General features: G+C 34.6%; 1 protein-coding gene across 1 annotated transcript; it reads left to right on the forward strand.

Annotated features, from left to right (window-relative positions):
* The first annotated feature begins 1,751 nt into the window (after positions 1 to 1,751).
* Positions 1,752 to 3,221, forward strand: LOC148192446 (uncharacterized). The gene is made up of 2 exons (XM_088099201.1): positions 1,752 to 2,634; positions 3,019 to 3,221. Exons 1-2 carry the CDS (start codon positions 1,752 to 1,754, stop codon positions 3,219 to 3,221), a joined length of 1,086 nt encoding a protein of 361 aa, XP_087955327.1.
* The last annotated feature ends 19,890 nt before the right edge of the window (positions 3,222 to 23,111 follow it).

A 23,111-nucleotide genomic window follows, 5' to 3' on the forward strand; every position in this document is an offset into this window, starting at 1 on the left:
TTTATATTAAGATTATTTTTATGATTGTCAAATATTGTATTCTTCTATGACCATTTATAGTAATATTTTATTATTGTTAATTATTTATAATTATCTTGTATGAATTCTATTATGGATGTTTATTGTGATGAATTTATTGAATGAGTTTGTTGACTGAAATTGATCTTGTTGGAAGGTTTGGAGAAAGGGTTCTGTAATAACTTGTACATGGGTATTAAATATACAGATACTGTTTGAGGTTGTTGTGAGAGGAAGTAAAATATTAAAATTAGGTATTTTAGATTTAGAGCATAAGAGAACAAGGTAGATAAATTAAATAAATAAATTGTAAATTATTAAGGGCCTCCCTTTGTTGGTAGGATAGAGGAACCTTAAAAACCTGAGTTGGCACATCCCTGATCATAGAGCAGCCCTGGCCTGGTCCAGTCAGTTGTGACTAGTCATATGTGCTGGCGTCGAAGGTGAGTTTGATGCGTTCAGACATCTGGGTCCTCTCCGGTGACCAATTGGGGTAAAGAAAGATCTCTAATAGGATGAAAATAAAATAAAATAAGTCAATTGTAGATGCATAACGTTATCATGGTAAAAACTTCATATATATTTATTTGTTATTACATTGAGCCCAGACTTTGTTATGTAGTTCCTAAGATATGTTGATATATTTTTGTTGATCCATAATCTTTGTTTGGTGAAAATATGTTGAGTTATACTCGTTATGGGCAAAATGAGTTTATAATATGAAGCATGATATTTGGCAATATGTTTAATTTATTGATACCAAAACGGGTTATTATGAATTCATGATTAAAGAATGAACATGATTGAGTTAGGTGGATAAGAGGGTATGAATTGTTGGTTTTATGAAATGTTGGGGTGGATATGAGAAATTCATTACTTATGAAATGATGTTACTACCGGGAGTAGTATGATCGAGTTATACCATGAGAGTTTGGTATGAACAAAGTAACATTGAGGTTTATAGAAGCAGGCAGAGAGGGGTCTGACCATAAGGCTTCAGAAAGTAAGACATAGTATATAAGTGAGGCTTAAGGAAGCAGGCAGAGAGCGGTCTGACCATAAGGCTTCATGAGTAAGCATGGTACACTTGTAAGATTTATGGGAATGAGGAAGATGATTTTGATAATGATGAATTAATGACATCGGAATAATGATATTTTATCAATTGCAAAAATACATGATTATAATATTTTTATTAAAAGTTTAATGATTTTATGATATGGTTGGCTTACCCTTATTTGTTTGTACTATGATCATATAACTCATGTTATATGTGATTAGATAATGTTGCAGATGCGGTTGAAAAAGCTTAGAGATGAGAGAGATGCGGGGAAAAACTTTCAGGAATTTTTGTAAAAAGAATAAATTTGTATTGGGAAGATTATGTTGTGTAAAACTTATAAGTTGAAATTTCAATGGTGAAGACTATATTGTTTAAAGTTTGTATGTTTGGTATTGTACTTTGGAGTAATTGAAATAAAGTTTGATTGTTTATATGAGATATTAAATTAATTTAGTCTCTACTATCAGTAATACCCTTTAAAATATTTGGGTGTTACATTATGGTATCAGAGCAATGGTTTTCGAAAGTATTTTGGGACTATGGGGAGTGAAATTATTATTCTTAGTAAAACTATTAATTGTTATGATGAATATGACTATTGGAGGAAATTGATATCATATGCTAAATTGTATTGTTATCTTTTTGAAGAAATCATTTCAACTCGACAAAGATGCAGCAACAACAAGTTGATCAAGTACCTCAAAATCATTCTAGCTTGAATGACTTCTTAAGGCATGATCCAACTAAATTTAATGGGGAGGCTACTCCTGATGAGGCTGACTCTTGGCTAAGGCAGAACGAGAAGATTTTTCGGGTAATAACTTGCTCAGAAGAACAAAAATTAACTTATGCATCATTTCTTTTGGTGGGTGAGGCTGAATATTGGTGGGAAAGTATGCAACAGTTGATGACGGTTCGTGGTGAGGCTGTGAATTGGGAGAACTTTAAGATAAGGTTCTTGGAAAAATATTTTCCAAACAGTGCAAAATTTGCAAGGGAGGCGGAGTTTCTGACCTTACAACAAAGAAGGTTATCAGTACAAGAGTACGTAGTAAAATTTAATTATCTCTCGAGGTTTTATACTCAGAATATCACAGAAGAATGGAGATGTCGAAAATTTGAGGGAGGACTAAGGCATGAACTGAAGAAGGTACTTATGCCATTGGAAATACAAGAGTTTCCAGCATTGGTAGAGAAAGCCAGAATGATAGAATTATTGGAGTTTGATCCAAGTAGAGTTTCCAGACTTGCAAAGGGAGAATCTTCAATGAAATTCAACAAAAAACCTTATGAAAAACCACAATTATCATATCGAGGAACAGTGAAGTGTTTTGAGTGTGGAGGGGCACATTTCAGACGTGACTGCCCTAAACTTATTGGGGAAAGAGTTGAAGGAAAGAGATGTTTCATCTGCAATGATCCGGGACACTTTGCTAATGTCTGTCCAAAGAAAAAGAAAGTGGGTGAACCACAACAACAAGATTCTGCTGAAGTAAAGCCCCGGGCAACAGGAAGAGTATTTGCAATGTCTGTAGAAGAGGCTACTAAGCCAGGTACATTAATCTTACATACCTGTATGTTGTTAGGAGAATCCGTATATGTTTTGTTTGACTCTGGAGCCACACACTCCTTTATATCCCTAGCATGTTTAGAAAGACTCGGATTATCGATGCATGATCTAGGGTGTGAATTAGTAGTTTCTACACCAGCATCGGGACCTATTGCGACCAGTTCAGTCTGTGTCGGATGCCCGATCCAAATTGCAGGACGCAAGTTCAAAGTGAACTTGATCTGCTTACCCCTTCAAAATCTAGACATTATTTTGGGAATGGATTGGTTGACTGCCAATCACGTTCTTATTGACTGCGGGAAACAAAAGATAGAGTTTCTAAATTAGAACGATTTAGAACTAAGTTCAACTCGAGTCGTTGCGAAAGATATCAAAGATGGAGCTACCTGCTATGTGGTGTTAGCTCAGGAGAAAAGAGGAAATACTGAAGAACAAATCATCGGAATACCTGTGGTAGAAGAATATGTTGATGTTTTTCCAGAAGAAGTACCAGGTTTACCACCTAATCGAGAGATCGATTTCACAATAGATCTAGTGCCCGGAGCTGGCCCGGTTTCTATGGCTCCATAGAGAATGGCTCCTGCTGAACTAGCAGAGTTGAAAAAGCAAATCGAAGATCTGTTGGAGAAGAAGTTTATCCGTCCAAGTGTGTCTCCATGGGGAGCTCCTGTATTGCTGGTGAAGAAGAAGGATGGAAGTTCAAGGTTGTGCGTGGATTATCGACAGTTGAACAAGGTTACAATAAAGAACAAATATCCTTTGCCAAGAATCGATGATCTATTAGATCAGTTGAGGGGAGCAGAGGTGTTTTCGAAAATTGATCTCAGATCTGGGTACCATCAGATTCTTGTCAAGACGGAAGATGTACAAAAGACAGCTTTCAGATCTCGCTACGGACACTTTGAGTACGTAGTAATGCCGTTTGGCGTGACGAATGCTCCAGCGATTTTTATGGACTACATGAACAGGATATTTCGGTCATGTTTAGATAAGTTCGTGGTAGTATTTATAGACGATATTCTTATCTATTCAGAGAATAAGGAAAAGCATGCAGAACACTTGAGGATGGCGTTGGAAATTTTGAGAAAACATCAACTGTATGGGAAATTGTCAAAGTGTGAGTTCTGGATAGAGAAAGTAAAATTTTTGGGTCATGTGATTTCTGCTCAAGGAATCTCAGTGGATCCAGCTAAAGTGGAAGCTGTGCTAAAGTGGGAGCGGCCGAAAACAGTAACTGAAGTACGAAGTTTTGTAGGATTAGCCGGTTATTACCGACGTTTCCTCGAAGGGTTTTCCAAGATTGTAGGCCCTCTAACTCAGTTAACTCGTAAAGATCAACCATTCCTGTGGACTGACAAGTGCGAAGCCAGTTTTGAAGATATGAAGCAACGGCTAACGTCAGCACCAGTATTAATCATTCCAGACTCCAACAAATCTTTTGAGGTGTACTGTGATGCGTCATATCAAGGTTTGGGGTGCGTCCTAATGCAAGGAAGGAGACCTGTAGCTTATGCATCTAGGCAGCTAAAGGCGCATGAGAAGAACTACCCAACGCATGACATAGAACTTGCAGCAGTAGTATTTGCATTAAAGACATGGAGACACTACCTCTATGGGGCAAGTTTCCAAGTTTTTAGTGACCATAAGAGTCTAAAGTATTTGTTCGATCAAAAGGAGCTGAACATGCGACAAAGAAGATGGATGGAATATATGAAGGACTATGACTTCGAGCTTTTATATCACCCAGGAAAAGCCAATGTGGTGGCAGATGCATTGAGTAGGAGACAAGCTCAGATAACAACACTGATGGTGAAGGAATTAGAACTGTTAGAAAAGTTACGTGATATGAACTTGGGGTTGCAGTTAACCCGAGATCATATATGGTGTGGTCATTTAGTAATCACTAGTGACTTCTTAGAACAAGTGAAGGTTGAGCAGTCAATGGATCAAGAGTTGCAGCAAAGGATCAGGTTGTTGGACACCGATCAAGCCAGGGAGTTCGTTCTAAGTAAAGATGGCATTCTTCGATTTAAGAACAGAGTGTGTATACCTGCAAAGAGTGAATTGAAACATTTAATTTTGGATGAAGGCCATAAAAGTCGTCTTAGCATACATCCAGGTATGACTAAGATGTATAAGGACCTGAAAGAGTCATTTTGGTGGAATGGAATGAAGAGGGATGTGGCCGAGTTTGTAGCAGCCTGCTTGGTGTGTCAAAAGGCAAAAGTGGAGCATCAAAAACCGGGAGGGATGTTACGACAGTTAGACATTCCTCAATGGAAGTGGGATAGTATCTCGATGGACTTTGTAACACATTTACCAAAATCATCAAAAGGTCACGATTCTATCTGGGTTATCGTTGATAGACTAACCAAGAGCGCTCACTTTTTGCCCATTAATCAATGTATGTCACTAGAAAAGCTGACGGAGTTATACATCGGGGAAGTAGTGAGGTTGCATGGCATACCTACAAGCATTGTGTCAGACAGAGATCCAAGGTTTACTTCAAGATTTTGGCAGACGCTACAGAAGGCTCTGGGAACACAGTTGAGGATGAGTTCGGCTTATCACCCTCAGACTGATGGTCAAACAGAAAGAACTATTCAGTCTTTGGAGGATTTGCTAAGAACTTGTGTATTAGACCATCTTGGAAGTTGGAATGAGATACTACCATTAGTAGAATTTACTTACAACAACAGTTATCATTCCAGTATTGGTATGCCACCCTATGAAGCTTTATATGGAAGAAGATGTAGGACCCCGTTGTGTTGGTTTCAAGATGGGGAAGCACTGACAGTGGGACCCGAGCTATTACAGCGAACCACAGAAAAAATAAAATTAATCCAAGATCGGATGAAAGCAACTCAAAGTAGACAAAAGTCATATGCCGACAAAAGAAGAAGACCGTTAGAATTTGAAGAAGGAGATCACGTATTCTTACGAGTAACACCAACTACAGGAGTCGGGAGAGCTATCAAGATGAGGAAGCTGACACCAAAATTTCTCGGACCGTATCAAATTCTCAAAAAGATTGGGCCAGTGGCTTATGAGATAGCATTACCACCTCGATTGGCAAAATTGCATAATGTATTTTCATGTATCCCAACTGAGGAAGTATATTCCAGATCCAAAGCATGTGTTAGAAGTTGATGAAATCCAGGTCAAGGAAAATTTAACAATGGACGTTGGACCAGTGCGTATACTAGATGTTCAAATGAAAAAGCTAAGAGGAAAGGATATTCGCACGGTAAAGGTACTTTGGAATGAAGACACAGAGGAAATGACTTGGGAATTGGAAGAATTTATGATAAAGGAATATCCATATCTCTTTTGTAAGTAGTCTTTTGTTAAAAAGTCTTTTATTAAATAGATAATTTTCGAGGGCGAAAATAATTGTTGTTGGGGAGAATGTAAGACCCATAAAAAATATATATATATATATATATATATATATATATATATATATATATATATATATATATATATATATATTTCTAATAGTAATTTTTAGCATTTTATTAGTAATAATAATTTTAATGGATAGAAAAATGTATATTTTTGGATATAAATTTATAGTAATTCTAGAGGGAGAGCTTCAAAATTTTGATAACTTATTTAGGATTTTTTTTAGAAAAGTGAATAGTGAATAGTAAATAGTAAATAGTAAATAGTGAATAGTGAATGGTAAAAAAAAAAAAATATTAAAATAATTTGTGCAAGAGAACACTCCACGTAGAATTAATCATTCAGAGATAAGAATGGTGAATAAAAAAATAATTTTTGAATAGTAAAAATGAATAGTAAAAGTGAATAGTAAAAATGAATAGTAAAAATGAATAGTAAAATTTTTGGCTATAAATAGCCAAGGGGGGAGGCTGAAGATTTACACCAAAATTCTAGAGAAATTGTGAGAGAAGAGAGTTGGAGGAAATTCTAGTTGAAGAGGGGAAATTCTGGAAGTTTCCGGAGAACGGTTTGAGAAGAGGAAACTAAGTCTGGAATAGAGGTAAGGGGAGCTACTTTGAGTAATTCCTTTTATATTATCTTGAGTCTTGAATATGCTATATTTTGCTTTTGTTTGATCTTAAATCTTGAATATGGAATATTTTGTTTATGTATGATCTTGAATTTAAATGAGAGTATGCTTTTGTGTTGATATCCGAGTGTGATAGTTGTAAATTGTGATGTTGAATATGTTATGCCATTTGTATGTTATTAGTTGTTTATTTTTGTAATTTGGAAGGATTAGAAATTGTCTAACCGGCTCTGCCAGATTCAATTTCTTGTTTCCCCAAACATTTTATTGTTTTCCTTATTTATTTTTATTGTAGTTTGGAAGGATTAGAAATTGTCTAACCGGCTCTGCCAGATTCAATTTCTTGATTCCCCAAATTTTTTTTATTTCTTTCCTTACTTATTTTATTACATTTTTGGAAGGATTAGAAGTTGTCTAACCGGCTCTGCCAGATTCAACTTCCTGTTTCCCCAAACTATTTATTGCTTTACTTATTTATTTTATTGCAATTTTTGGAAGGATTAGAAGTTGTCTAACCGGCTCTGCCAGATTCAACTTCTTATTTCCCCAGACATGTATTGTTCTTGTTATTTAATTATATCGTATTGTTGGATGGATTAGAAGTTGTCTAACCGGCTCTGCCAGATTCAACTTCTTATTTCCCCAAACATGTATTGTTCTTGTTATTTAATTATATTGTATTGTTGGATGGATTAGAAGTTGTCTAACCGGCTCTGCCAGATTCAACTTCTTGTTTCCCCATAAAATTTTATATTAAGATTATTTTTATGATTGTCAAATATTGTATTCTTCTATGACCATTTATAGTAATATTTTATTATTGTTAATTATTTATAATTATCTTGTATGAATTCTATTATGGATGTTTATTGTGATGAATTTATTGAATGAGTTTGTTGACTGAAATTGATCTTGTTGGAAGGTTTGGAGAAAGGGTTCTGTAATAACTTGTACATGGGTATTAAATATACAGATACTGTTTGAGGTTGTTGTGAGAGGAAGTAAAATATTAAAATTAGGTATTTTAGATTTAGAGCATAAGAGAACAAGGTAGATAAATTAAATAAATAAATTGTAAATTATTAAGGGCCTCCCTTTGTTGGTAGGATAGAGGAACCTTAAAAACCTGAGTTGGCACATCCCTGATCATAGAGCAGCCCTGGCCTGGTCCAGTCAGTTGTGACTAGTCATATGTGCTGGCGTCGAAGGTGAGTTTGATGCGTTCAGACATCTGGGTCCTCTCCGGTGACCAATTAGGGTAAAGAAAGATCTCTAATAGGATGAAAATAAAATAAAATAAGTCAATTGTAGATGCATAACGTTATCATGGTAAAAACTTCATATATATTTATTTGTTATTACATTGAGCCCAGACTTTGTTATGTAGTTCCTAAGATATGTTGATATATTTTTGTTGATCCATAATCTTTGTTTGGTGAAAATATGTTGAGTTATACTCGTTATGGGCAAAATGAGTTTATAATATGAAGCATGATATTTGGCAATATGTTTAATTTATTGATACCAAAACGGGTTATTATGAATTCATGATTAAAGAATGAACATGATTGAGTTAGGTGGATAAGAGGGTATGAATTGTTGGTTTTATGAAATGTTGGGGTGGATATGAGAAATTCATTACTTATGAAATGATGTTACTACCGGGAGTAGTATGATCGAGTTATACCATGAGAGTTTGGTATGAACAAAGTAACATTGAGGTTTATAGAAGCAGGCAGAGAGGGGTCTGACCATAAGGCTTCAGAAAGTAAGACATAGTATATAAGTGAGGCTTAAGGAAGCAGGCAGAGAGCGGTCTGACCATAAGGCTTCATGAGTAAGCATGGTACACTTGTAAGATTTATGGGAATGAGGAAGATGATTTTGATAATGATGAATTAATGACATCGGAATAATGATATTTTATCAATTGCAAAAATACATGATTATAATATTTTTATTAAAAGTTTAATGATTTTATGATATGGTTGGCTTACCCTTATTTGTTTGTACTATGATCATATAACTCATGTTATATGTGATTAGATAATGTTGCAGATGCGGTTGAAAAAGCTTAGAGATGAGAGAGATGCGGGGAAAAACTTTCAGGAATTTTTGTAAAAAGAATAAATTTGTATTGGGAAGATTATGTTGTGTAAAACTTATAAGTTGAAATTTCAATGGTGAAGACTATATTGTTTAAAGTTTGTATGTTTGGTATTGTACTTTGGAGTAATTGAAATAAAGTTTGATTGTTTATATGAGATATTAAATTAATTTAGTCTCTACTATCAGTAATACCCTTTAAAATATTTGGGTGTTACAATGCACATATTTAATCAATCTGCACCTCCACAGATTAAGCAACTACGACTTTAATCAACTAAGCGGAGATTAAATTAACATATTAGACATTAAGCGTGCACCAATTTGAAACACACAAAAGAGATTAAACATTACACAAGGAGAGAATAATAGAAACGTAATAATAGTTCAGTAATCTCAAGGAGGCAATGCAATCCCCCTAGTCATCAACCAATAGATTTCAAGCTCCCATTACAACAAAATGCAAAACAGATAAGTGAATTCAAAACAAACTAACAACTGAGAAAAACGAAATGATTAATTAGAGAAGAAAAATGACCAAGAATTGAAAATGAGATTGACATGGAACAAGAAATCGAAGTTGGAAAGCAAAATGGGAATGGGAATGAAAAACGAATTGTTGTAGAACAAATGAATTGCAGCAAAACAAAGAGAACAGGAATAGTAAAACGCAAAACAAAATTGAAATGGAATTGCAATAATATTACAAAATGAATTTAGTACATAAAAGGAGAAGGAACATAAAACCTAAGGTAGAGCAACTGCTACTGTTCACGTCCTTACAAAAGCTCTAAAAAAATGAATGGAATAGACTGTATGGCTACATGGGTTCAAAACCCTAGGCTAGCCAAACCAGCCCCTAAAATTGGGCTTCTCCCTAATAGTCTAAAATGGACCCAAAAAGTCAAGTCTGCCCAAAACTACAAAAGGGAATAAAAAACAAAATTACAAACTAATTAAAAATAAACATTGAGGTGGAAAATGATAGATGACATGGAAACTTTCTTTAAGTCTCAAAATATAATCCCAAAATTCCCCTTAAAATAATAATGGGAATAATTTGGCTCAAATAATTTAAATTAATTAAAATAAGAATTATTGATCAAATAAAGCCCAAATAACAAAGATGAGAAAATAATGCACAGTTTGTCGTAACAATCGGTACCGTTATAGAGTCGTGCAGCGGAATAAAATACTAGGAAAGCATGTTACGGTCACAAATCAAGTTATAATGGTCCGTTTTAGAAAATCAATTTTCTTAGAGAAAATTTAACAAACACTTGATGTGCATAAAACAGTAATGAGTGTAAGGAATAGAAAAGTTGACACATTGGATTTTTATCCTGGTTCGATTCTAAAGAATCTACGTGCAGTTGTTAATCACTATAAAAAGTGATTAATGATTTCACTAAAATCAGTTTCAACAAAATACAATTAAGAGTGAATAAAAACAGAAATATAAAACCTTCCTTTTGACAAACGAAATGGAAGCAAGCAATCTACACTTTCCTTCGACTCCGGAACAGTGCAGAACAGTTCTTCCTTCGACCAACGAACCTGAAGAACAGTAGCGTTGCCAACTCGAAGAGAATCGCTCCGACCTTTGACCCACAAAGCGAGAGCTTCTCCTTTTCACGAGACTAGGCAGTGCAATGAACTAGCTTATGGAACTTCCTCAGATCACACTGTATTCTCAAAAGCTCAGAGTTGTTTCTAAGAGTTTTGGAACTCACCTATATAGCAGCCTGGTCTGAGTTCGCAAAGATGAATTATAACTGCCGCAGATAATCGATTATTGTTAATGATAATCGATTATTCGAGTCCGTTACAGGGTTTTCAAAAAGTGATAATCGATTATCCTGAGGAATAATCGATTATTCCAGAGACTTTGGCAGTTCTCATCAGAACTAGTGATAATCGATTATTTGGAGTAATAATCGATTATTCCAGAGCAACGAGGTTTTTCAGAAGGGCTCAGGATAATCGATTATAGCTTCTAATAATCGATTAAATGCGTAGCAGTGCTAAAAATATGAATTTTTCTAAGTATTACATGTTTAAGGCTTTTCCTAATACATTTATAATCTACAAATTGCTTTTAAAACAACTATAACAATGTATCATCTTTCAGCATCATCAAAATCATTTATCTTCAAATTTACCAATGCTCTTCATTGGTAACAATCTCCCTCTTTTTGATGATGATCAAAAATCACTTTTTAAAAGCACTTTGGGTTATCTGCAAAAGATACAAACTGACAGACAACAGTAAGAGTTAGTAGTAACTGCACATATTTCTCCCCCTTTTTGATCAGAAGCAAAAAGAGTGATAATGCTCCCCCTTAATATGAGCTCCCCCTCAATTAAACAGTGCATGTAGTAAAACAATAGATCATTTTATTCAGGAAAACATTAAAGATTACAAGGGCACATAAAGCAAGACATGAACATGATAAAACATCCTAGGAATTCAAAGCAAACAAACATGAAAGCACACTAATCATAAAATCCTAAATCTAAAATTCAGGACTTGGTGGGGAAATCCCACGTACTTCACCCATGCACCTCTAACTCCTAGAACTCTCGCAACACAACCCCAAAGTGATGGGGAAAGGGCCAAAAAATATAACAACTTAGCAAAGAGTAATAACACAGCGGAAATTCAATCCCTCTTCTTGTGAGAATCTACGAGGAGCGCCAAACAAATAGAACAAAAATAGAATCCAAAGCACAAAGAGACACCAACAATTTTTAATGTGGAAAACCCCTCAATGTAAGGGTAAAAGCCACGAGTCGTCAAGACTAAAGAAAAATTCACTATGATCAATAATAGGGTAAAAAAGAGTCTTCAATAATAACACCAAATGGTATTTTCAATAAGCCAATTTAACTAAGCACAAATGCTTACAAATTAGAACAAAGAAGATGAAAATTCTCCAAAATAGAGCTATTGGTGCGGGACTGATTTCGCCCAAACTAGACCTTCGATTGACGATCCGAACAGTCAGAATGAAGAATCATATGTCTGGAACTCATTGTCCAAAAATTAGCTCGATCAACGGTGAACGACGTCACAACGAGGAAAATACCAGTGCAAGTTTAGGATTATGAGGGAAAGGCTTTCTCTCTTCCTTTTTCTCTCACTTGGCTTTTGCCTCTCTTCAAATGACTCTAATGTGCCCTACTAATCTGACTCATCTCTATTTAACCTAGTGAGACATAATGACCCACATTATTTGGACCTATTCTCCATATAGGAAGGGAGCCCAATAACCCAACAAATCTCCCTCTCACGACTCTGTGGAGATATTTTCCAAACTGGCGATCTCACAACAAACTTCAAACTTTCCTTTTGGCAATGTCTTGGTCATCATATCAGCACCATTATCATCTGTATGAACTTTGGCTAATTCCAACAACTTAGCATCCAAAACATCACGTATCCCATGCCTCACATCAATATGTTTGGATTTAGAATGAAAAGTTGGATTCTTACCAAGATGAATAACGCTTTGACTCTCACAATACAACAAGTATTTACCTTGCACAAAACCAAGCTCCTGCAAGAAATTTCTTCACCCATAACAACTCCTTACATGCTTCAGTAAGTGCAATGAATTTAGCCTTAATAGTAGACAACGCTACACACTTTTGCAACTTTGATTGCCAAGCCAAGGCTCCCCTTGCAAACTGAATCAAATAGCCTGAAGTGGACTTTTTGGAATCATTGTCTCTGGTCATATATGAATTTGAGTAACCCACCAAAGTAGGCTTATCACCTCCAAAACAAAGCCTCAAACCACTAGGACCACGAAGATACCTCAAAATTCATTTCATAGTATTCCAATGCTCTTTACCCGGATTTGACATAAATTTACTAATTGTACCAACAACATGTGCAATATCAGGCCTTGTATATACCATTACATACATCAAACTACCCACCGCAGAATCATAAGGAACTTTGTTCATATTTATCTTCTAAATTTAATTTAAAAGACTTTGTTTAACACTCAACTTAAAATGAGTAGCAATAGGAGTACTTACAACTTTAACATTTTCTATTTGAAATCTTTGCAACACCTTCTAAATATAGTGCTCCTATGATAGCCAAAGTTTCTTCTCTTTTCTATCATGAGTGATGCTTATACCAAGAATCTTCTTAGTAGCTCCCATGTCTTTCATGGCAAAATGACTCACCTAGTTACTTCTTCAACCTGTCAATTTTTGATACATCTTTTCCAACAATAAGTATGTCATCAGCATATGACAACAATATAATGAAATCATTCTCAGAAAATTTCCTAACAAAAACATAATGGTCAGAACTAGTCTTCTTGTAGCCTTGCTCACACATAACAGACTCAAACTTCTTATACCATAGTCTCGGAGCCTGCTTCAAACCATTTAAGCTTTTTCCTAGCCTACACACATAGTTTTCCTTTCCTTCAATAAGAAAACCATCTGGTTGCTTCATGTAAATTTCTTCCTCCAAATCACCATTAAGGAAAGATGTCTTCACATCTATTTGGTTAACCTCCAAATCTAAAGTAGCAGCTAAACTTAACACAGTTCTGATGGATGTCATCCTCACCACAGGTGAGAAAATCTCGTTGAAGTCAACACCCTTTCTTTGTCTGAAGCCTTTCATCACTAATTGTCAATACAAATGCGCTTCGGCTTCTTGTCTGACTGCCTCTCATTGGTTGGGAATGCTTTCGCTGGAGGGGGAGTGTACCAATGTGCAAGGGACTCACCCTTGAGGGGAAGATTGTTGGGAATCCAAGTGGGAGTCTAAGTCTTACACTGGATAAAAATCAGAAAGTATAGCACTATGTAAAGGGGAAAGACCCATTGCCTTAAGGTTTTTGGTAGAGAGTGGTATCAATCATTATATGGTTGAGTTCATATCTCATTGGTATTGTGTCTCCCCGATGAACTTCCTCCATGTTAGACCCAACATAGAGGTCACACATTCACTCCATTTCTTTCACCACTCAACCCAAAACTCCCTAAGGTAAACGAAATTCTTCACTGTAACCTATAACACGCACCATTCTCTCTTTCACACACTCAAATTCACGTACCCATTGCCCATTCAAACCTCACACCCATAACTTTTGTCTCTCGTTCTCGCAACACCTCTACTTTCTTCTTCACTTCTTCTTTTATCCCCTAACGACCACACAAACCCTTCCCAACTCTAGCATCTCTTCCTTTTTCCCAACTTGAACCCATCCTCCTTACCACCACCATAACAATCTCAATGTCTCCACTACACATGCAACACATAACTTTACCATCAATCCTCCCAGCATCAAACTAAGATAGAGCACGAAAATAATAGGGTTAAATATGTTTTTAGTCCTTAAACTATCAAGCGATTTTGGGTTTCGTCCCTCTTCGAAAGTTTTATTCATTTTAGTCCTCTTAGTTTTGAAACTCTTATGTTTAGTCCTTAAAATTAAACGACGTTAAGTTTTTGTATGAGGTGGCTAACGGTGAACCAGCTCTATGCCACATTTTTTCTTTTTTTCTAAAATATTTGCCACTTTTTTTCCAATCCATTCCTTCTTCTCCCCCAATCACTTAAAACGTCTTGCTACTGGTCTTGTTGTGTACTGCCTATATTTTGATTAGAGGGTTAGAGAGGTGTTTTATATTTTTGACGTGTGGTCGCTATAAAAGCCTTGTTGTAAAAACCTTGATCATTATAGTGCATTGGCTTCCTGTGGTTGGAAGAACACTGGATGTAGGCTTGGCCGAACCAGTATAAAAACACAGTGTTTGAATTTTCTCATCCCTACTCTCTTTATTCAATTGATTACGTTCTTCATTCATTCGATTAAGTTTTCGCTGCATTGAAAATCTTTTACCTTGCGATCAAGGCATCATTTTTGTGAAAAAAATTTTAAAAGATTTTGTTTTTACATTTCACCAATTCACCCTCCTCTTGGTATGAGAAATTGAGCCATTCTATTTTAATAATAAAAGTACCTCTTGGCTAGGTATGAGTTATGCACGAGAATAAAAATTTTCAAACTAGTTAAAATGTGAGTTAAATTGGATCAACATATTTTTCACTTGATTTGACTGAATTGCTCTTTTACTTTTACATTTAAATCTTATATTACTTATCTAATTCTTATCACGTTCTTGAATTAAAAAAATTAATTGTATTAAGAATTGAATATACTCGAGAATATATTTTCTACTACATTATAAAAAAATAAAACAACATACAATTCTCTTGAGAGAGAAAAAAGATTTTATGAAAGAAACTCTGTATGACACTGGCGATGATAAAGACAGAGAATAAATTTGATGAGAAGGAAGAGAAAGGGGAGGAGAAAAATGACAAGGAGGAAGAGGACGAGTCAAATATAATGGAGTAGTAGTGAAGACGACAAAAATAATAGTGATGATGAATGATGGAAGAGAAAAAGAGAAAAAAAGATCAAATCACGATATTAATCGATAAATTTTACTAACAATTTATATCGTTTCCAATTACCAACTGACTTTTAGAAACAAATAATTATTGACATATGTTAGAAATAAGGATGCTTGTTTCTCAATATCAAGAGGGAGGGGGGGGGGGGGTGAATTGGTGTTTTATAAAAACTTAAACTTTTCAAATCTTTTTGAGAAATTAGAACGATCTTTAAACTTTCTTGTGTTGTAAGTAAATGTGCATGCAAAGAAAGTAAAGAGATAAGGAAAGAAAATCAAACTCAAGATTTTTATCCTAGTTCGGCCTTAATGCATACATCTAGTCACTCTTCGAATCAACCTTAGATTGGAGAGTATTTCACCATAATGATCAGAGTATTACAACCAAGGGTTTATAGATCTTTCTCAATCAAATATAGAAACAGAAAACACCTGCACACGCAGCATCATACGGTCTTGTTGCAATATCCCTTTGAGAATCCCCTTTCAAAGTCCAAGAGCTCCTCACTCTTCTTCCTGAAGCACACGTCCAGGGAACAACACACTCAACAAGTGCAAATTTCCTTTCTAATCACAACAAATACACCTTCAACAATGCGAATTTGATCAGTTTGTCAAAGCTCTTCAATCTTCTCTCAAGAATCTGTCAAGGCTCTTCACAATCTTTGCTTCTTGATTCTTAGAGCGTATATGCAATCTATAATCTTTCTAAGATCAAAACAATCAGATATGAAAATGTTAGAATGATCAAAATTTCTTACAGAAACAAACAATGCGTCAATTTATAGTTACTATCATGTTATACGTAAAGTAATCAATTACGTTAGCAATGTAATCGGTTACATAAAAGAGATGTAACAGTATTAAAGCTAACTCAGCTCTTAATTGAATGCTCAATTAATGTAATCAATTTACATTTAATGTTAGTCAAACATATTTAAAAATATGACCGTTAAAATAGTTATGACTAGCATGAAATCAGTTTTCAAAACATAATAGACTTAATTGAATACACAACATATGCAATCGATTAAGTTTTAACACTTAGACAGATTTTGAAAACTTTTCTTCTCAAAAACTCATCACAGCACATTTGAAAAAGATGTATGCAAACACACGAGATTTAATCGATTTAACAACTAATGTAATCGATTCAAACTAGCTATTTTGCCGCAGTTCAAAACATAAGTTGTCTGATGACCTTAATTGATTACTACAACATTGTAATCAATTATGTCATGCAAATATGCTTTTGTGCTTGTGGTTTTCATTACACAGAAACATACAATGTGCATACACAAATATAATCAAATCATAATCACAATATATAGTATGCATAACCAACACAGTATGTCCAACATATGCATTTATCACAATATGTGCATATAACACAGTAAGCATGTACATATTTCACATATGTATAACACAACATAGAAACATTTTTCTGTTGTGACATGACAACATTCATGTGTTATTGCTATTAATGTGTTGTCATCATAAAAAAACAACATAACAGGGATTGGGTTCATCGATCACATTGCTCTCCCTATCAACAACATATTTGGATCATACTAATTAATGAATATTTACTAGTTAATTTTTTTGCTCTTGATAATTACAATCAAATTTTTAAAATTATTGAAAAAATTTGTCGATAATTATTGATAATTTTATTTTAGTGACATATATTTGTGTTTGTAAGATCCAGAAAAATAAGGATTTTAAAAATAAAGTAGTTTTGAGACTTTGGGTTTTTGTTAGAAATTATTGTTCTTGAGTGTAATTTTTGTTAGAAAATAATTTTTATGTTATTTCTTTATTTTTATATTTTTACCTAGGGGCAAAAAAGGGTCTTTTACCTTTATTTAATTGATATATAAATTAATTAAGGGGTAATTTGGTGTTTAGAAACCCTAGAAACTCTAAATCAAAGAGAGAAAAGAGAGGAAGAGAGGACATTGATGTTTTGGGAGAAGAAGAGAGAGCGACGAAAAACTCTTAGTGTAAAGGAAGATTGATGGTGTCTTAGAGTTATAGATAAAGCCTTATGATTGGCCAAGGAATGGGGAAACTTACCTTTGGTTTTTTATTGTTGTATCTAATATGTGTTCTTGGTTATTTTGAATTGATAATCCTTGTTGATACATGTTTATATGATTATGATTAGATGTTGCTATTATTAGACAAGGGTTTATGTATGCATGGGCATAGGGTTCATGTAATATTTGTGTTGGGTTTTTCCTATGAATGTGTGTATAGTTTGGAAGAAAAAAGCCTCGCATCAGCATCTCTGTTTTGGAGAATTTCATAAATTCTTCACTGATGTTTTCGTCGTTGTGAAGTCATTCACCATTGGATTGGGCTGATATTTGGACAGTGGCTTCTAGACGTATGTTTCTTCATTCTGAACGCTCGGATCAACAACTCCGTTTTGGAGAACATTCATCTTCTTGGTTCACATTTGTAAGTATTATGCTTAGTTAGTTTGGCTAATTGAAATCCTATTTGGTATTTTTATCGGAGACTCTTTTGCACCCTATTATTAGGGGGTATAACATGTCAATGATTAGATCTGGATGATTCAAGTGATGTTATGTGTTTGAGTATGTTTACATGGGTATGTGATGCTTGAATGCATGTATGATGTGTTAACTATGTTTCCACGTGATCTAGGGTTGATGTACGTATGTTTGAACTCTTGAATCATGTCCAAGATGTGTTTCAATTTGGGAATAGTCAATTATCATTAGTTATAATCGATTATCTGCATGTTAGTTTTGGGTGTGTTTTCAGGAATAACCAATTATCTAGAATGATAATCGATTATCCCTTCCTGCATGATGTTTTTGGGTAAATTTCACTGAAATAATCGATTATCTTAAGTGATAATCGATTATAACAATGCATTTTGGTGAAAAATGACGAGTTTGATGAAGCATGAACGTGAACCAAGCCTAAAGAGCTATGGAACATGATGATAATTAGAGATTGAGGTTAGTGGTTATGTTTAGGGTCAGTTTGACTTATGGTTGAGAGTGAAGCATGAGTGAGTGTTGGTATGTACCTGAGTATGTGATTGATGATCATGAGAGTGAATTTGTAAATCCTGGTTCTATCTACGGATAAGTGCTTCCTTTTGCCTTGTGTGCATAGGAAGGAGATGATCTATAGGGGAGCACTAGTACAAAAATCGCATACAACGTCGAATATTTTGGGCTTTTAACAGCGAATTCGCGAACGACGTCATATTAGGAGACATTAAATTGACGTCGAATTTAAAAAATTCGACGTTAAGTTAACGTCGAATTTTGTCAATATACGACGTTAACTTAACATCGAATTTGTTAATATACGAGGTTAACTTAACGTCGAATTTTGTTAATATACTACGTTAATCACCTTTTTTTTGTTTTTTTTAATTAATTGTGATACTTTTTTACAACTCTACGAGACCTAAAAAGTAGAAAAACAACAAATTTTAGTTTTTGGTATTTTATAATGAAAGAACTATGAACGTAGTATCAAGAACAAACAACAATAACCAACAACAAACAAGTTCAATCAAACAACAACAACAACAACAAACAAGTTCAACCAAACAATAAAAAACAAGTTCAACAAATAAGTTCTTCAAAACGAAAACGAAAACTAACCCCTTCAAAAGGTGGATTCGTTGGAATAAAGTGTCGTCACCGGTGACAAAGAAAACAGAATGCGCCTATAAAGGACAAAAATACGAAAATAATCAGTCAAAACAAACGAAAATCATACATAAAATGCATTTGTATCAAATGAAAGAAAGATTACATGTGATGGTTGGCAAACTTTGTTCGAGAAAAGTTTGAGAAGAGAAGAGGGTCTCGCACGCTAAGATAAAGTTAATGAATTTTCAATTTACCGCTCAAATTTTTATTGAATTCACTAATCTTTTGGCGTCTAACGCTGGGGCATTCGACGTTTTATATCATTTTACGTCGAATTACAATTGTAAATGACGTTGAATAATTGGATTTATTTACTAAAATGCCACCGATCATTTTTAACGTTGGTTATTCAGTGGTTGGACGTTAAACACGTGACGTTATACATTGTTTTGTACTAGTAGAGGCTATAGATGTCTTGTAGGGGAGGCTACGAGTGGGCTGTAGGTGTGGCTACAATCGGTAAGGTAGGGTACAAGAGTGAGATGGACTCTTTCTACTATGGTATTATGGTTCGATGATGCTCATGTTGTTGGTCATGACTGGAATAGTCATGATGGTGGTGTATCTATGATGATGATCATGGTACTTGAGATGCTCCAAGTTATGTTATGTTGATAATGTTGTTACTATAATGGTTATAGTAAGTAGTTAACATGGGTGCTAATGAGTGGATAGACCAAGGGTATATGTGTGAGATGTTATCACTAACATCAAGGGTTAAAGATCAATGACCGATGATCGAAGTTCAAGAATCAAGGATCGAGGATTGAGGATCGAGTAATTCGGTATGATTGAATTGTTTATGTCATATGATTAGGAATCTTATTGTTATTACTACTATGTATGGGGTGTTTGATTATGGTTGATATAATCAGAATGTATGTATCTTTTTGTGTGTTTGATTACGGTTGGTATAATCAGAAGGTATGTATCTTGTATGTTTGATTATGATTGATATAATCAGTATGTATGTATCTTGCTATTATGATTGTTTTATCGGTAGTTTACGCCATACATGTTTGTGTTTGTGTGTTTATGAATGAAATTGTTTGCGATGATTGTATAATATGTTATACGTGAGTAGATGATAATGCAGATGTTCTGGAGACATGATAAATTTGTGAGATTACGAGAAAAAAATTGAGTTTTTTAAAAGTTCTTTTGGTATAAACTTTTAAAATAAAGTAATTGTAGTTTTTTTTATTTCTTAGTCGTTTTTATTATTCAAAATAATGTAATTGGACAAAGTTTTCTTAATATGTTTTGAGTGTTATAATAAAAAAATTTAAAATTTACCGATTTTTGTAAAATCCTGAAATCCTATAAATCAAAGTGTTATATTGGTTACCATATTGAAGTTTATGTCACTAGTACAAATAAAGGAATAGACATCGGTTATTTTCGGTCATAGACATCGGTTTGGGAACCGAGGCATATGCAGGCGAGGTAAAAGGTCAATAGGATTCGCCTCGAGTCTCTTTAACCGAAACAGTATCAAGGATTCGACTCGGTTCTCTTAAAGCCGAGGCAGTATCAGTTCGTCCACCACAGACCTTCCCTTCACGAGCCTTCCATCGAATAGGTTCTACGCGTGGTGCCCATCCTGTTGGGAGAGAACGGGATGAGGAGAAAGGGCAGCAGAGGGAAGCACTAGTCACCGACCACGTAAGGCCTCAAGTGGTGGGCGCGAATGCTAATGAACTTGTCCCAAACGATGTCGCCGGAGGTGAGGCGGTGGTAGAGATTGGAGAGGGCAATGTGGGGCTGTCGTTGAGGATCCTTTTGAGTAAGGGGATGTTTGAGGTGGTGACAACAACTAGAAAGCTCTTCCAATTCAATACATCTGATAACAACCCAAATGTTGTTCATCAAAAATCCGAAAACAGGGAGCCTTACCGTGTGTTCATCGAACAACCCAGATGCTTTTTCATTTCACCAATGGATAAAATCCCCCTTCAATCCCTTCATCGCCGACAAAGAAAGAACCTTCTTTTCACAATCTAGCTTCAAACGACTTCGATTCTTCAATAAAGCCTCACTCGGTACCTTTACAGAGGTGAATCCCCCAAGACCAACCAAGAGTTGCAGCAAAAAACAAAACTTCAAGATCAAACAAAAAACTCGAAAGCTAACACAAAAAATACTTCCCCTCTCCAAAGCTTTAAACTTTTATCGATTCAGATCAAGTCCAACCAAACCCCACCACATGCATCAATCAGAAAACAAAGGAGGGGGCGATGGAGGAGGAGTGGAGGAGGGAGGAGGGGTTGGCGGTGGTTGATGAGAAGAACATATCGGACCAACAACAACAACATCACCAATGGCGGATGAACATTAGCAACACCAGCGACGAAGACGACGGCGGGGAGGCAAGGACCAGTGGCGACAATGAAGAACAGTCGAAACCATGACGCCCAGAGGTTGAGCCAGCGATGGTAGTGGGCCACCTGGCAGTGGGAACTGAGACGACAGGGGCGGTGGTGCAGTGGCGTGGCGGCGAAGCAAAGAGTAGTGGTGAACGGCGAGGCAAAGAGGTTTTGCGTAGAGACTTGGGAAGAAGAACAATGAAAGTGAATAAAGTTTTGAACTTTAACCCTCGAACCCAACTATAGCCATCAGTTATAAGAAAAAATGAGGCATAAACCCTAATATAGGCATCAATTACAATAAAACCGAAGCATAAATGTGATACGACTTTGTTCAATCTGCAACCAGTGCAATATCTCTCTTCAAAAAACCAAATGTCTGATCTGCAGTTTAAAATATTATTTTTTTAAGTGGTCACCACAGTTTTCTGCCTCGGTCTTTTAATCAACCAAGGCAGTATAATCTTTTAGACAGCGGATTTAGAAAAACCGAGGCGTATAATGTCTCTAAAATTATATTTCTGTCACCGCATTTTTATACGTTTCGGGTTTTCAAAAACCGAGGCGTAATAGGCGATTTAAAAACCTTATTTTTAATAGTGTGTATAGGTAGATGTAATTTTTCTTATAATTTTTTTAGTTCTCTCATTTGTCCTTCTTCCTCCGTGTCATATCACTAAATGAAGGCTTGTTTTTGACTTAAAAAAGAAATAAAAGATTAAGTTCAAAAATATTTTAAAACTAAGATTAAAATATTTTAGTATGATAAAATATAAAGAAATTAAGAATGGAGGTAAAATATTTTGAAAGTTGTATAATTTAATAAGAAGAATAGAAAACAGAAATATAGATAAAAATAAATAAATAATTTTATAGTGAATTTACCCACTTCTAAAATTGCACTCTCTGCCATGCAAACTATATTATAATTTTAAAATTCTTCATCATTCTCCTTTACCTCTTTACAAATCAAGGGTAAGATAGGAAAAATACAGTTAGCTATATACTTGCTGCACATTTGTCTTAAAAAATGTGACAACACTTGAAACATCTTTTCTATTTTTCTCTGTGTTTTCTTAACCAAAATTTTTGAAAATATGTCAACAATTTGTCGTTTACGATGACTTGTATTATATTTAGCAGCAGCAGCATAAAGATATTTTGGTAAGATAATCTTTTTAGAATGTATCCCTCACCTGAAACAAATTTTTTTTAGCTAAATAAAATTATTGTGACTCATTTTTAAAAGCATTTATTATAGCATATCTTATACTCTAATTTAAAATTATTTATTAAACTAAAACAATGATTTATTGGATTATTCATACTTGAAAAATAACAAAATATAAAATTTAAAATTTAGTTATAATTTCTTTTATCATATTAATGTGTGTCATTTTGTAATTTTATTTTATAGGTTTTACTAATTATATATACTTTAGTAATTTTAAGTATATATAATATTAAATAACATTTTAAAAATGTTCCAAAAGTGAAAAAAATAATATGTTTTACTGATCGAGTGAGTAACACGTATTTGATTCCTTTAAATAAGTCAAACGAAATAATGATCATTAATTAAAAATGAGAAATTGAGATTGTAATTAGTGATAGATTTTGCTTAACATGGATATAATCTTATGAAAACATCAACAAGATGGATTTCACTAAATAAAATTATTTAAATTATTAAAAGTTGAAAACACATTTGTGTTACTCTCTAGCCACATGAAAAGAATAATTAGGAATGAAATTAGGAGCACGAGACTAGTGAGCACATTATTTAAGCAAGTGA

This window comes from Vigna umbellata, chromosome 9 (genome assembly GCF_029865625.1).
Source record: "Vigna umbellata cultivar VRB3 chromosome 9, Vumbellata_1.0, whole genome shotgun sequence".
Lineage (NCBI taxonomy): Eukaryota > Viridiplantae > Streptophyta > Magnoliopsida > Fabales > Fabaceae > Vigna > Vigna umbellata.